Below are 13,011 nucleotides of genomic sequence, written 5' to 3'. Positions count from 1 at the left end.
ATATTAAAAATATAAATATTAAAAATATATATAAATAAGATAAGATGAACCTTTATTAATCCCCGGAGGGAAATTCAGGTGTCAAAGCAGCAACATCAGCAAACAGAGTGAAACACAGGAGAGGTAAAGGTATACAAAAATTATAAAAACAATAATAGAGATATAAAAGATACAGAGTGAATGGGTGAACATAGTGTATGCAGTCCGTCAATAAATAAATGTAATATGTGCATATGTGCAGTCTATAAAGTGGTATATAGGATGTATAGTGTAAAGTATATATATAGTGTAAAGTAAGTGTAAAAATACATCAATGTCTTTCATATAAAGAACTTTACCATCGCCTCCACAGCTGTGATTGGTACATACTCTTAGTGTGTATGTTTTTACCATGATGGTTTTACAGGTGACAGCTGGTCAGCAGGTGGCAGCAGCCAACTTTACAAGAAGAGAAGAAGAACCGGCTTTTGTCGCTCCTCCTCCGCGCGGTGCATGATGGTCTCTGTAGTGCTGTTGGTATCTGCTGCTGCTGCTGTGTGTGCTGTTGTTGTCCTCCCGGTTCCTCCCGGTTCCTCCGGTGTTCCTGTGATGTTGACGAGGACTAACACCGGCTGCTGTGCTTCATACGACAGGTACGTAAAGCGACTGAAGCCTCGCAGTGACTGAACTTTGTGTGTTGTGTCATTTCTCCTGTTGAGAGTGTCAGTTAGCAGTTAGCTGTCTAACGGCTAACCTGCTAGCATCAGCCAGTCTACGTGTAACCTCGGTTACAACACTAGCCTTAGCATTAGCTTTTAACACAGGCCAAACAGGATATTCAGAGCCTTATCAGCCCTGTCATCGAAAGTGAAATGTGGTTTAGTGTGTCTTGTGTCAGCGTTTAGTGTTGACTTCACTGTCAGCTCAGTGGATTTAACACTAGCTGCTACAGCAATGAATGTACTGGAGCTAAGCTGAAGCTAGCTGGCTAGCTGCTGTCACAGCTGCCTGAGCTGCTGTTGGGAGCATCATGTGGACTCAGCAGATACATTTACACAAGCACTGTCATATTTTGCAGTTTTTATGCACCATATATCTGGAACAAGCTCCCAGAAACCTGCAGGACCAACTCCAACTCTGAGTTATTTTAAATCAAAGCTTAAAACGTTCCTGTTTGCTGCTGCTGCCTTTTATTACACCAGATAATGATCTTACACTGCACTAGAGCTTTTACTCTTGTGTGTTATACTCTATTTTAGCTTCTATCCTAGCTTTTATTTTTAGCTTGTTTTTATTTTCTAATCTTTAATGTTTTTATAACTGTTTCAATTATGTCTTAATTTTATTTTAAATCAAAGCTTAAAACGTTCCTGTTTGCTGCCTACTTTTATTAAACCAGATAATAATCTTATATACTACACTAGAGCTTTTACTCTTGTGTGTTATACTCTATTTTAGCTTCTATCCTATAGCTTTTATTTTTAGCTTGTTTTTATTTTCTAATATTTAATTTTTTTTTATGTTTTATGACTGTTTTAATTATGTGTTAATGTTCTTTTGTTTCAAATATTTTTATTAGGAAGCATGTGCATGTCAGTGATACAGACTTCTGTGGGGTGTTTATCATGCCTCATTTTTTAAATATATCAACAAAAACAGACAATACTAGGAACTAAGGGCAAACAAAAATGGAGACAAAGAATATAAGTAGTTAAAGGATAAAAAACAAACAAACAAAAAACATACTTTATTTACTTTTCATCCTCCTACTTCATAAGCTAAATAAACTATTAAAAAAAAACCTTTGAAATTGCGTCGTCACAAAGCTGTAAACAGGGCTGTTTTTCTGACACCATGAAAAGTTGACTTTTTAGAGATACGTGGTTCTCACAGGACAGCGATGCTACAAACGTATGATGATCTTATAGACTACGATGCATTGCTGTAGATTAAAATAGCCAACTGTATATAGCAGTTAAGTTTTTCAGCAGGCTTATCTCTGTCGTGTTTTTTGTCATCCACCCGTAATTTGCTGATTTATTTTTTTTCCATTATGTTAAAAGCATTCATTCATTAACTTTATTTCAGACCCATAGGTCATATCAGTATACATAAAATAAAATACAATACAATACAATACAAGGACAACAACACAGAGATATAATCATTGCAGTTCACAGTGATTAAAACATATATAGGCATTTGTTCCAATGTTTCCAAAAACCAGAGGAGTACCTTGTGTCACTTTGTGTGGGCTCAGTTAAGGCCATTATGATTAAATTTTTTTAATCATTTAATCGACACATAAAATCCCTCAACACAGCATGGAAGGTAGGAACGTCACTAGTCACAAATATATGACTTGCACTTGTCTATCTTGGGAGCTTGAGCAAGATTCTGGATGCATCATTAAATGCCACAATAAGCTTTTTCATTTCTGCTTTGCTGTAACTGCACCACAAGTGTGCTGTATAGAGTGGAGTACAGTAGGCTCTGAAAAGGGCTGCTTTAACATCATCTGTACACATGTGAAATTTATGTGCCAGCATATTGGCTTGTGCGTACAGTTTGCAACACTGGCGCTGCACATCATTGTCATCACATCGATCATTCCCGACGATGTGACCCAAATATCTTACTTTGTTCACCACATTTAGCGCTTGGTCTGCCAGAAAGAATGAAGGGAAATCTGGCTTCTGATCCTCCTTGGTTTTAGTAATCATGACAACACTCTTTTTAGAGTTAAATTTAATGTCATACTGCACACCTTAACTTGAGCAGACTCTGAGCAGTCGCTGTAAGCCAGCACTATTAGGAGACAGGACGACAAAGTCACCAGCGTACAATAGATGATTAACAAGACTATCCCCAACCATACATCCAGTCTTACACTCTTTCAGCTTTTTTGAAAGATCATCCATATACAGGTTGAAGAGAACCGGTGACAGTATTCCACCTTGTCGGACCCCATTAGACACTAGGAAGGGTGCGGATATGATACCCCATATGGTTGGATGCTAATACCAAAAGTGTAAGATCCTTATCGAATATGGGGGGACCCCTCGTTGTTGTAGTTTAATAAACAATTTACCATGATTAATTCGGTCAAAAGCCTTCGACGCATCCATAAAACACAAATATTGTAGTGTTACGTCTTCTGGGCAAACAAAATGATCCAGAGGATGAATTACTTGGCTGCTTGTTAATTCTTGAACTTCTCTGCTCAACAATATGCAGGGATTATCTTATTCCAAAACAGTGTATATGTAAACGTTTTTTAGAAAAGCATCTTTTTCTACAAACAATGGCCAAATGTTGATGGAAACACAGTAAACGACCACTAAATACTCGTTTTTTCTCTGCCTTCCTATTGGATAGAACACAGATCTGAATTGTATTTCTATTTTTACGACAGCAAATATTGCTGAATTTAATCTGTGAGGGTCCATACTCTTATTTTAATGTGCAAACCTAACCCTCTAAACCAGCATGTCTCTCCAAAAAATAAATCAGCCAATTATTTCTATTTTTACCTCACTGACGTCTCAATAGGAAACGAGCAGCCAGGCCGGCTGTGAGAGTTTGAAGTTTTACACTTTGAAACGTTCATTCTTTCATTGAAGATGTGACAATGAGACAGTTTTTCATGTGCAGACAGAAGGAGCTAAAAACAGTGGTGGTGGTAACGGTGAGGCTGCAGACCTTTCCTCTAATCTTCTCATCAGTGTGATGGGATTTACAGCAGAGGGTTTTACACCTCAACAGTCTGTCTGAGCAGTCAGATTAAAGCTGAAACATCACTTCTCTGCTTCACACCCTGTACTGCTCAGTCAGGCACTATCACTCTCATTTAACAATTATTTTTCAGTGTCATCAATGTTTTTTGGAGAGGATAGATGAGATGAATCAATGTAGCACTGCACAGTTGAGCGTGGACGGTCACAAATAGTGCTGTGTGTTGTACCTGACTTTTAGGGCTGCGAATCTGACTATTATTTTATCGATTAATTGCCGTCTGTAAGATCTCAGGAAATACTAAACAAAAAAATCTACATCTAAATCTCTAAAAGAAGTACCGGGAGCAAAGCAATGTACTGCTGTGAACGAGGGCAGCAGCAAAACTTATTTTAGACACCTAAAAAATCAATATCAGTTTAAGTGTAGTGTACGCTATATTTAGAATATTTTTACAGCTTTCAGTGCTTTCTGACGGCAAGGCAAAGTGGTGAAAATATTCTAAATATAACGTGCACTTGAACTGAAATCTGTTTTGCTGCTGCCCCGTACCTACTACCACAGTAGTACATTGCTTTGCTCCTGTGCTGATACTCCTGTCTGTTTTTCCAAACTGGGGGCGTGCCGACCGCCATCTATAGTAGGCAATACACTAACTATGGATTACACAGAAATTAGAGTTCCCCCCTTTTAATTTCTATCTTTCAGCTCATAGTTTTGGTTTTCACTGCATATTTACTGTTTGGTTCTCAGCGCTCTCATCAGCAGTTTCCAGCAGCAGCAGGCAGCTGTTTTCCAATAAACCCTCTGTACACTACCTGCTCAGCAGCAAAAAGCAGACAGACACAGTTATAGACTGAACATAGTGGAGCATTTAGAGCTAAAGAAACAGATATTTCCCTCAGGACAGGAGTTGGTGTGGACCAAAACTGAGCTGAAAGAGAGTGAGTATTGGACACAAACACGAATCCCAACTGGATGATGATAATATTCCTTCAGTTTCTGAGGTTCAATATAGGGCTATAAACAATGATAATATTATATTATCTCAATTAATCTGGAAAATGTCAAAAGTGGAAAATGCATGTCATAATTTTGCACAGCGAAAGGTGATGTCTTCAGTAGAGCTGCAACGGTTTGAGTCATTTTTTAAGAAAAGAAAAGTCAAAATTCTCTGATTTCAGCTTCTTCAATGTGAATATTTTCTGTTTTCTTTACTCCTCTATGACAGTAAACTGAATATCTTTGAGTTGTGGACAAAACAAGACATTAAAGGACGTCATCTTGGGCCTTGGGTAACCACTGATCGACATTTTCACCATTTTACTGACAATTTCTGACATTTTATAGACCTAACAACTAATCAATTAATCAAGAAAATAATTGACAGGTTAATAAAATTATCAGTAGTTGCAGCCCTAGTCTTCAGTCCGAAACAGTCCTTTTACAAACTGCAGTGTGAATTAGGGCTGCATCTAATGGTCATTTTCATTTAGTGTGCAATATTTTCAAAAATAAGTGAAGTTCTCACATTGCCTATTTTGTTTGACTAATAGTAAAAACAGCTCAATCATTTTCATAACTGTTTACTTGATAAAGTGAGCCGTATAGGTGGTGCAGATGTGAGGTTGAACTTTGAATCAGTATGTTTCACAGCCCTGAACTGACAACACAGAACGAGCAAAAACTTTCAGTTCTGGTTTGAACTTCTGCAGCTGCCTGAAGATTGTCAACAGGTGTGACTTCCTGTACTTAAGACAACTTTCTATCACTGACGGAACACTTTGAGAGAGGTTGAACAAACAGTGAATCAGTCTGTGTGGATGAGATGTTTTACTGTGTTGAAGATTGTTATTCAGGCAAAAATTAGTGGATTTAAAAAGGTGGATTTAAAAAGATGTATCAGGCTGACATTATTCTACATGTTTACATATTGTCATCAAAATTCATGAAAAGGTCAAAACCAACAACATGTTAGTCCGTCTCTCAATGCTTCCTGACTTCCTGTCTGTGGCTCTCAGCTCCAAACTCATTGGTTCCTTCTGAAGAAGTAAATCTTTAAAAACACAAATATATAGTTTCATTTTTTTTAAAGAAAAGGCTCAGTAATTTCCTAAATCAGCCGGTCGCTGTAGTTTTTAATCAAACAAACAGGAGGAAAAAGTGAATTTGTTGGGGACTATTTTCAGCGGTGGATTAATCCTCATTTGGTGCTATGGTGAGTATTTGTGGCAGCAGGACGGTGAATGTGTGATCGAGTCAAAATAAAATACAGTGTGTGTGTTCATGGTAATCAAGGAACATGTCACCCAGTGCAACAGTGTGGCTCACTGATTCGTTTTTAATAGATTTTGGACAGCAATGGAGCTCTATGGCACAGAGGAAGAAGATATATCAGGCTCTGGTACACACGCAATACTAACTCTGAATTGGTTTCGGTCTTTTCATGGGATTTGTTGAGAACAAGAGAAATATATCAAGATCCTTATCCTTTAATTTAGTTTTTCCTGTATCTAACTCCAGTCCTTCTTGTGTCTGTCTGTCTCCAGCTAGCCTCCTGGGAGGCGAGTCCCGATGCCATGGCCTCCAGCCACGGCTCCTCCCCAGTGCCTCGTGGAGGTCGAGGTGGGATCTATCACAAGGAGCGGGAGACGCCGCCCCCGCGCTGCCGGTCCATCCGCTCCCTGCCCGATGTCTGCCCCAAGGAACCCACTGGTGGGAACAGCTGCACTCTTTAATGTCCTAGCATTGGTAGACATCATTTTAGGGCTTTAACTAACTGTTTATCCATCAATTCGCTTATTAGCTTATAGAATGTCAGAAAGTAGTGAAACATGTTTCCCAGAGCCCGAGGTTATGTATGAAATGTTTTTGTTTTGTCCCACAAACAGTCTTAAACCCCAGATATTCAGTTTGCAATTATATGAAACAAAGATAATTGGCAAATGTTTAAAGCTGGAACCAGGACGTGTTTTTGCTTGTTATAGCGACATAATTGATAAAAATTGTTGGAGGTTAATTTTCTGTCAATGGGCTGATCATTTAAGGTCTTTCATTTATGCTAGAGTGGTACAGGCATTACAATTTGTTAATACATTTTGATAAATTCATGTAATCCCTCACTTTTCCTGCAGGTGTGGGGCGGGGCCTGTGTGACAGCCCATCTGTGGTGGCGGAGCACGACAGGTGGACGGTGTACAGCTCGAAGGTCAACCTCCCTGCCGCGCTGAACGACCCGCGGCTCGCCAAGCGGGAGTCCGACTTTTTCACCAAAACATGGGGACTGGACTTTGCAGAGACAGAAGTGATGCCCTCCTTCTACCTCCCCAACATCACCAGGGAACACTTCGGACCTTACCTGCAGGAGATGGCTCAGGTAACACACACCCACACTGAATTATTCAGAGCATTTCTGATAGACAGAGGACAGATTCATTCAGCATCACTGCAGCTCAGACCTCAGCAGACTCACTGATTGATTGAGCCTTACCTTGTGGGTGTGTCAGGAATCCTGTTGAAGCAGTTTCAGCTCCTACCGTTCTTTTTTTATAAGCTCAATACAGCAACCTTTTGAGATTTGAGATTTTTGGCTTCGTTTTGATCTTCAAATTCAAAATACACATAAAACAGGTGGATGGAAACATGCTTACCAGTTTCCAGCTTCCCTTTTTTTTTTTGCAGAAATGAAAAGGTTTTTGGCTTATCTTTGTGGTTGAGAGGTTTAAAACCAGATGCAAACCATGTCTGTGGTGTTCCTAGTTCCTGAGTGCAAACCGTTTTATAGCATGTCCCTCTCCTCTACAAGTTATTTATTTATTATTACACAGCTTTGTTGAATACTCGATTTTGATTGGTCAATTACGACTTTCTACGGTCTGTTATTTCTTTATAACAGACCGTTACTATGGACGCAATTCTGATATCAGACTCTGGCGGGACCGTTTTTGTGTCAAATTATTTTTTCTTAAGTAAGTAGCTGTGTAATAAGCGGGATAATGTACAGCTAGCTATTGTTGTGAAATAAACCCTGGTAATTGTTGTTGTGCATATGACAAGTAAGGGATAATGTACAGCGAGACGATCATTGTTGTGAAATAAACCTTGATCAGGCTACGTCGTGTTTGGGTGATCCTGACCATTAGAAGCAGTCGTTGGCCATGAAAATGTTAGTTCTTACAATGCTCATTAAATATGTATACAATAGAAAATCACGAAAGTAAACCATGAGAATCTAAGACCTAAAATCGTGCAGACGTTAAAGTATACAGGGCTCGTACAGAGTCTTGAAAGTTTGGAAAAAGCTTAATTTGAACTGTTATGTTTTCAAGGTTCAGAATTTGAATATTCTCCTTGAAAATGTCTTCATTTTCAACATAATCTGGTGTTTCATCTACACAATCACTCATGTAAAAAAAGTTATTTTCTTGTGTCCTCGTCATTCATAGCTAGATACAGTAAGTCCTCTGTTGATCGTTTACTCTGGAAATTAGCAAGCATTAAATAATCATGATCAAAACTTACAATCAAAGTTATTCTGAACAGCTGGATAGCTGGTATAAACAAAGTGTCAATATACATTGATTGCTGTGGGTATAAATTAATTTTGTAAACTTATTCGCAATTGCATTCATAGTAACAATTTAGATGTGATGATAAAGGCTTCAAGAGTCTGGACATTTTTGGTTTAGGTACCTTGAAAGTGCTTGAAATGTGCCTGAATTTTACTCTTAAAAAGGTGTACGAACCATGAATATAAGGCTACAATATAACATATAAATAAATAATAAAATAAAATAGTACATGCTGTAATTGTTTTAGACAGGTGTACAGTATTGTAAAATGTATAAACTAATGTAAACAGTATTTCCTGTTTCTCTAGTCTGTCATACTATCAAATAAGGGCAAAAAAAGGTTGTTACAAAAACTAGAAAGCATGCATTAAAGGAGATGGAAACCTTTAGGAGAGCCAGACCCGTGCGAGACTAAACAGTTGTAATGTGAGCTACAGATGTGATTTCTATCTGGGCTGTTGACTGATGTGTAGAGAGATCTGATGTGATATGTTGCGATCAGCCTGTGGGATTTGTCCTCATAGCTCTCCTTAAAGGAAAGGTTAACATGTTGTCTTCTTAATACAACACTAACATCCCCATGTGTTCATTGAAAGAGTTACTGGTTGATGTAATTGTTCCTGTAATGTTTCCAGTTGAGTAGATAGACTGGGGACAAAATCCACAGTCCTCATTGTGTGTAGAATTGCATTGAAATGAAGTTGAGAGTTATGCTACTCGGCTAATAATAAAAACATGTTTTTCTTAAAACAAAGTTGATATCATACAGACTTGTAGCTTCTACAGGAACATATACCAGCGTTTCACAATCTTGTAGCTTGTGTTAAGTCTAGCTTGGATGGTTACGACATTATGGCTTATAATCAAACCCGTAATTCAGAATATGAATGGCATTTTTACTTCTGAAACCTGTTGAGCTCTATAATGTTGCCACTGTTTTCTGATGTGGGATGATGACTATGTTTGTGTGGGACAATGTGGAACATATTACCAATGCTCAGAGGTAGTCTAAAATGTTGATGTAATGTCTATCTAACTTAAAAAATACACATTTCTATTCTGCACCATAGCTCAAACTATGTTGCTTCACATCATATTCCCCCCCCCCCCCCCCCCCCGTCCGTGATATTGAAAAATAACCCATTATTACCCCGTTATTAGTAGTTTCCCAGTCTTTGTTGTAGTTGCAGCTCTGTATTTCTTTACATTTGGCAAATTAGCTGCATTAAAAGTATGCCGAATTAGTTATTATCACTTCCTTTTTGCAGTTAACCCATGAATGTACAAACAACTATCACTGGATCACTTTGATACTGAAGAAAACTTAAAAACATGATGATTCTCAGGCAAGTTCTGGAGTTATGAGTGTCTGTTTTCAGTGATTTCTAAACAGATTTATGGTCATTTGTACACAGATTTGATATCCACTGAAAGTTTAAGTCTCACTGAATCTAAATAGATGTGTATCATGTTTGTGTGTTCAGATTTGACTGCGATAGCATTCTGAGAAGACGATGTACAATTTAACACAGTCCAGGGAAGCACAAAGACGGACTAAAAACACTATAACTTTTGAAGAGATCCACTTGATTTGTCTAACTCAGACTACTGAAGCCTCATATTTCAATGTTACATATGAACAAACAAAAAATATAAAGGTATTCTTTAACTAAAATTGTCAGGTTAATGGTGGTATTATAATACCAGATGAAAAATGTTTCCCGCCTTTCTGTCTGATCAAACTGCTCTCTTCTAAAATCTGTCACGGCAGTGTTGTTTTTCTACTCGTGTACTTTATTATTTATTATTCTGCTGTGGTTGTAAAACTGTAGTGGTGCACCACAGATGGAGGTATTTATGGGACACACTTCACAGTGAAACATAAAAGAGGAGCCACAAACATTGAGACATCTTTGTTTCCTTCGGCTCTACTGAATGTGTTGACTGTTTCCTATTGTATTACTTGATAAAATCATTTGAAATGTCAAACTCTAGAGCCTCAGTGTTGTAGTCAGGAATCTGTTTTTTGTTAGTCTGTATTTCAGCAACACAACAGCAGCTATCATACTATTTTACACTGATCTCCCCCCTGCTGACGTTTTCAGACCTTTCAAAGTATTTAAATATCTTGAGGTTAGTTATTTTTCCCCCTGTAATGTCGGGTTTCTCCACTCGAGAGACATCCAGATAAGGATCATCACCAAGTGCGTCAGCAGTGGTTGTTTTCTGGTTTACTTCTTCTCATTCTTCCTGTTTATGAAGTTTCATCAACATGGTTAATCAGAAATGTGGTCATACAGCAGCTTTTTATTCCTTATTTAGTTTTGTTTTGTATTTCTTGGCATTATATTAACTTCCTTCTAGCTGTAAAAGGAAATACAAGTTTTGTAATTGGTTACAAAACTCCTCAGATAAGCCTAGTGTGGTTTAATTTCCAGGCTGGAACATTTCTTATTTTTTAGACTTTGTTACCTGAACTGACTTCTTTCTATTCCTGTAAGAGCTGCCAATTTTTTAGAAATGTCACTGACGTCACCATCTACTTGTCGTTGTAGCACTGTGTTCATTTCCTCATTCCTCTTCAGGTTTCAGAATGATGTCTTACAGACAATAAAACAACAACAATAACAAGACAGAAGTACAACTGTCAAACATTCCTCTGATGCTTCCTTATTCCTGTAATGTGCTTCTGTGTTGTTCTCATTTTATAACCGGAACTGTGGAAGCTTTCATGTTTTTGTCATTTAGCGCCACCCTCAGACCAAACTACTAAACTTCAAACTAGATGTTGAGTTTCATCCAAAACTTCTGAATCTTTTTTTTGTCTTTCTGTGTTTTTATTTTTAGAGGGAAAGAATCCACGAACGCTGCAAGACGATCTGTCCCAACAAAGACGATGTGGAGGCTGTCTCCAGTATCACCAGCAACCACGGTATGAATTATTAACCTGCTGCTGCTGCTGCAGGACTCTCCTTGACGGCCTCCTCTCCAGTCCATAAAATGACACCGACAGGAAATATAGCTTGTAATGAACATCTAGAGCTGCAACGATTAATCGATTAGTTGTCAACTATAAAATTAATAAGCAACTATTTTGATAATCAATTAATCGGTTTGAGTATTTTTTTAGGAAAAAGTCAAAATTCTCTGATTTCAGCTTCTTACATGTGAACATTTTCTGGTTTCTTTACTCCTCTATGACAGTAAACTGAATATCTTTGAGTTGTGGACAAAACAAGACATTTGAGGAGGTCATCTTGGGCTTTAGGAAACACTGATGACCATTTTTCACCATTTTCTGACATTTTATAGACCAAACAACTAATCAATTAATCAAGAATATAATCGACAGACTAATCAACAATGAAAATAATCGTTAGTTGCAGCCCTATGAACATTAGATGTATTTTTGTTTCTAGATTTTGAAATGAGTAATGTGTGACAGCAGATTGGTTCTGACTCATGGCACTTTTCACAGACTAATGCAGTTTCATTATCTTCCTTTAAATACTTTTTTTGAACTCATTTTTATTGATTAACCTATCAATAATTATTATAAATCTTTTATGCATAGTGTTTTATACGCTGCACATTTTAAAATGTTATTACTGGTTTATTTCTTGTCCATTTTATTCTTTTATCTTTTGTTTTTATTGTTTGTTTTGTGTTAAGCACGTTGTAACACTGGTTTTGAGAAGTGCTATACAAGTAAACTATTATTAAGTATTAATATTATTACAGTATTTTTGTACATTTGTATTGATTGATCTATGTTAATTGTAAGAAACATACTTTATAATAGCGGTGTAACAAGTATAGAAATGTAAAACAAGTGACTGATCTGGAGCTTTCCTTGTTTGTAGAGAAATCCAGAGCTGAACTGGAACAAGTCCCGAAGGTAACACATCTACTTTACTTTATTCTGTTTGTATTGGATCAGAGTCGTAGAAACTGAAGCTGCTATTCAGAAACTTTCTTCTTATTAACTTCTTTAACTTTTGATTTCCCCTTAAATTTCCATTTTGTACTTGCATTAGTTTGATTCCCCTCTGCTTGTCTTCATCGTTACATAGAGGTTCTCCGTTCAACTGACAGACTGACTGACTGACTGTCAGGATAGTCTCATGCAAAAGCCAAAAATATGATAAAATGTGAAACTCTGATTCCACCTGGAGTTTTTCACATCAGCCTGACGGATTAATCAGCATGATGAAATTATTGGCAGATTTTAGCTTTTCGCAGATACATTGGTGTCGGCTTAAATGTGAGTCTGTAGTTAAAGAAAGTGTGTAGGATTTGGCAGCATCTAGTGGTGTGGTTGTAGATTACACTCAGCTGGGTACCCCTCCGCTCACTCCTCCCTTTCCAAGACTGAGGTGACGTGAGCCGCCGAGTGCAAAATTATGGTAATGCCGTTCGCCTCGCTCAGAGGCCATTCTTACTATAATAACACTTTAGAAGCAACCAAAGTTAGACGGCGGCTGTTGCAACCACGGTTTTACACTCTGCGGCGGTTACCACAGTTTCACAAGCAGGTCGGAGAACTAGAACCCGTCTTCAGGCCTCTCTCCAAAGCCAGTGTTTGGTTTGTCCGTTCTGGGCTACTATAGAAACATGGCGGACTCCGTGAAGAGGACCTGCTCCCTATGTACATATGAAGGACTCATTCTAAGCTAACAAAAACACAACGATTCTGAGTTTCAGGTGGTTATACACTAATGAAAAC

At 37.9% G+C, this 13,011-nt stretch overlaps 1 protein-coding gene across 2 annotated transcripts in view; it reads left to right on the top strand.

Moving 5' to 3' along the window:
• Nucleotides 1-484: 484 nt before the first annotated feature.
• The window catches only part of vps54 (VPS54 subunit of GARP complex), a 30,258-nt gene continuing 17,731 nt past the window's right edge, over nucleotides 485-13,011 (top strand). For both annotated transcript variants that reach the window (XM_074629245.1, XM_074629244.1), the window contains exons 1-5: nucleotides 485-632; nucleotides 6,264-6,429; nucleotides 6,849-7,090; nucleotides 11,133-11,217; nucleotides 12,149-12,183. In XM_074629245.1, the coding sequence (XP_074485346.1) occupies nucleotides 6,294-6,429; nucleotides 6,849-7,090; nucleotides 11,133-11,217; nucleotides 12,149-12,183 (498 nt within the window). In that variant the 5' untranslated portion in view covers nucleotides 485-632; nucleotides 6,264-6,293. The remainder of the gene's footprint in view (nucleotides 633-6,263; nucleotides 6,430-6,848; nucleotides 7,091-11,132; nucleotides 11,218-12,148; nucleotides 12,184-13,011) is intronic.

Source organism: Sebastes fasciatus, chromosome 3 (genome assembly GCF_043250625.1).
Source record: "Sebastes fasciatus isolate fSebFas1 chromosome 3, fSebFas1.pri, whole genome shotgun sequence".
Classification (NCBI taxonomy): Eukaryota; Metazoa; Chordata; class Actinopteri; order Perciformes; family Sebastidae; genus Sebastes; species Sebastes fasciatus.
Note: the sequence above shows the minus strand (reverse complement) of the source record. Positions and strands in the feature narration are given on the sequence as shown.